Below are 971 nucleotides of genomic sequence, written 5' to 3'. Positions count from 1 at the left end.
TATCAGTTCCTGTCAGCTCTGTCCTTTTCTTCATCATCAACACGGCGACCAGCACGACGACAACGATTGTCTGAAGCAGGTAATAAAAGTCGGAGACAAAGCGGACACACACACACACACACACACACACCGGTGCAACTCCAAAGTCTTTCAATTAAATAAAATGTGCAACAAAGGAAAGTTGTTTCGTCCTCCGGTTAAGTTGAAGTGTCCTTGAGACGGTGGCATAGTCGGTCTTGATGCTAGAGTTAGTTCACAGTATGGCAAGACTCCTTCCTCCTCTTCCTTCTCCTCATCTTCTTCCTTCCATCCCCCCTATTGCTCATCCTTAGGAGGCTCTCCAGTGTGCAGGTTCTGTGTTACGCAGACGAGCCGGAGTTCTGTGTGGAGGGGAGGACTTGTGTGGATCCGGCGGGGACCGGGAGCAGAGGCTGGGCGGTGCTGGTGGGGGAACCGCCGGTCTGAACCTGCGCCTGGAACTGGGCCATCTGCTCGGGGCTGGCCAGGGTCTTGAGCAGGTTGTTCTCCTGCTCCAGCTGAGTGTTGCGCTCGATCAGCTCTTTGATCTGCTCCTTCAGCACCTCCACCTCCTCGCGCACGGCGTACATCAGGTGGCTCTTCACCAGATCCTGAGGATGGAGGGAGGGAGAAGAGAGATGGTTAGCTAAATTATTCATCATATTCCTTCTTCCATGTCTCCCCTGCGAGACAAGAAAACGTCTTGTTCAAACTACCTTTCTGTTTGAAACTGAAACCAGCCTCCTTACGACACAACATAAACACCATATCCTTTTTTTCTTTCAAGTTGAATCACATTACAACTGAAAACTATTAATCACCTAAGTGATTAGTCAAGTGCTTAATCTGCAAATATTTTGATAACTGATTGATAGTTTCTGAAAATGCAAAATATTCTTTGGCTCCAGCTTCTCCAGTATGAATATTTGTTGCTTTTCTCTCATTTATATAAT

At 47.6% G+C, this 971-nt stretch overlaps 1 protein-coding gene across 1 annotated transcript; it reads right to left on the bottom strand.

Moving 5' to 3' along the window:
- Nucleotides 1-24: 24 nt before the first annotated feature.
- Nucleotides 25-912, bottom strand: LOC111664755 (TSC22 domain family protein 1-like). The gene has a single exon (XM_087176729.1). It carries the CDS (start codon nt 678-680, stop codon nt 360-362), a length of 321 nt encoding a protein of 106 aa, XP_087032855.1. The 5' UTR covers nt 681-912; the 3' UTR covers nt 25-359.
- Nucleotides 913-971: the final 59 nt, after the last annotated feature.

Source organism: Seriola lalandi, unplaced genomic scaffold (assembly GCF_002814215.2).
Source record: "Seriola lalandi dorsalis isolate HSWRI2012SDOR001 ecotype SW California unplaced genomic scaffold, Sedor1 jcf7180002001746, whole genome shotgun sequence".
Classification (NCBI taxonomy): Eukaryota; Metazoa; Chordata; class Actinopteri; order Carangiformes; family Carangidae; genus Seriola; species Seriola lalandi.
This window is presented reverse-complemented; position numbering and strand designations above follow the sequence as displayed.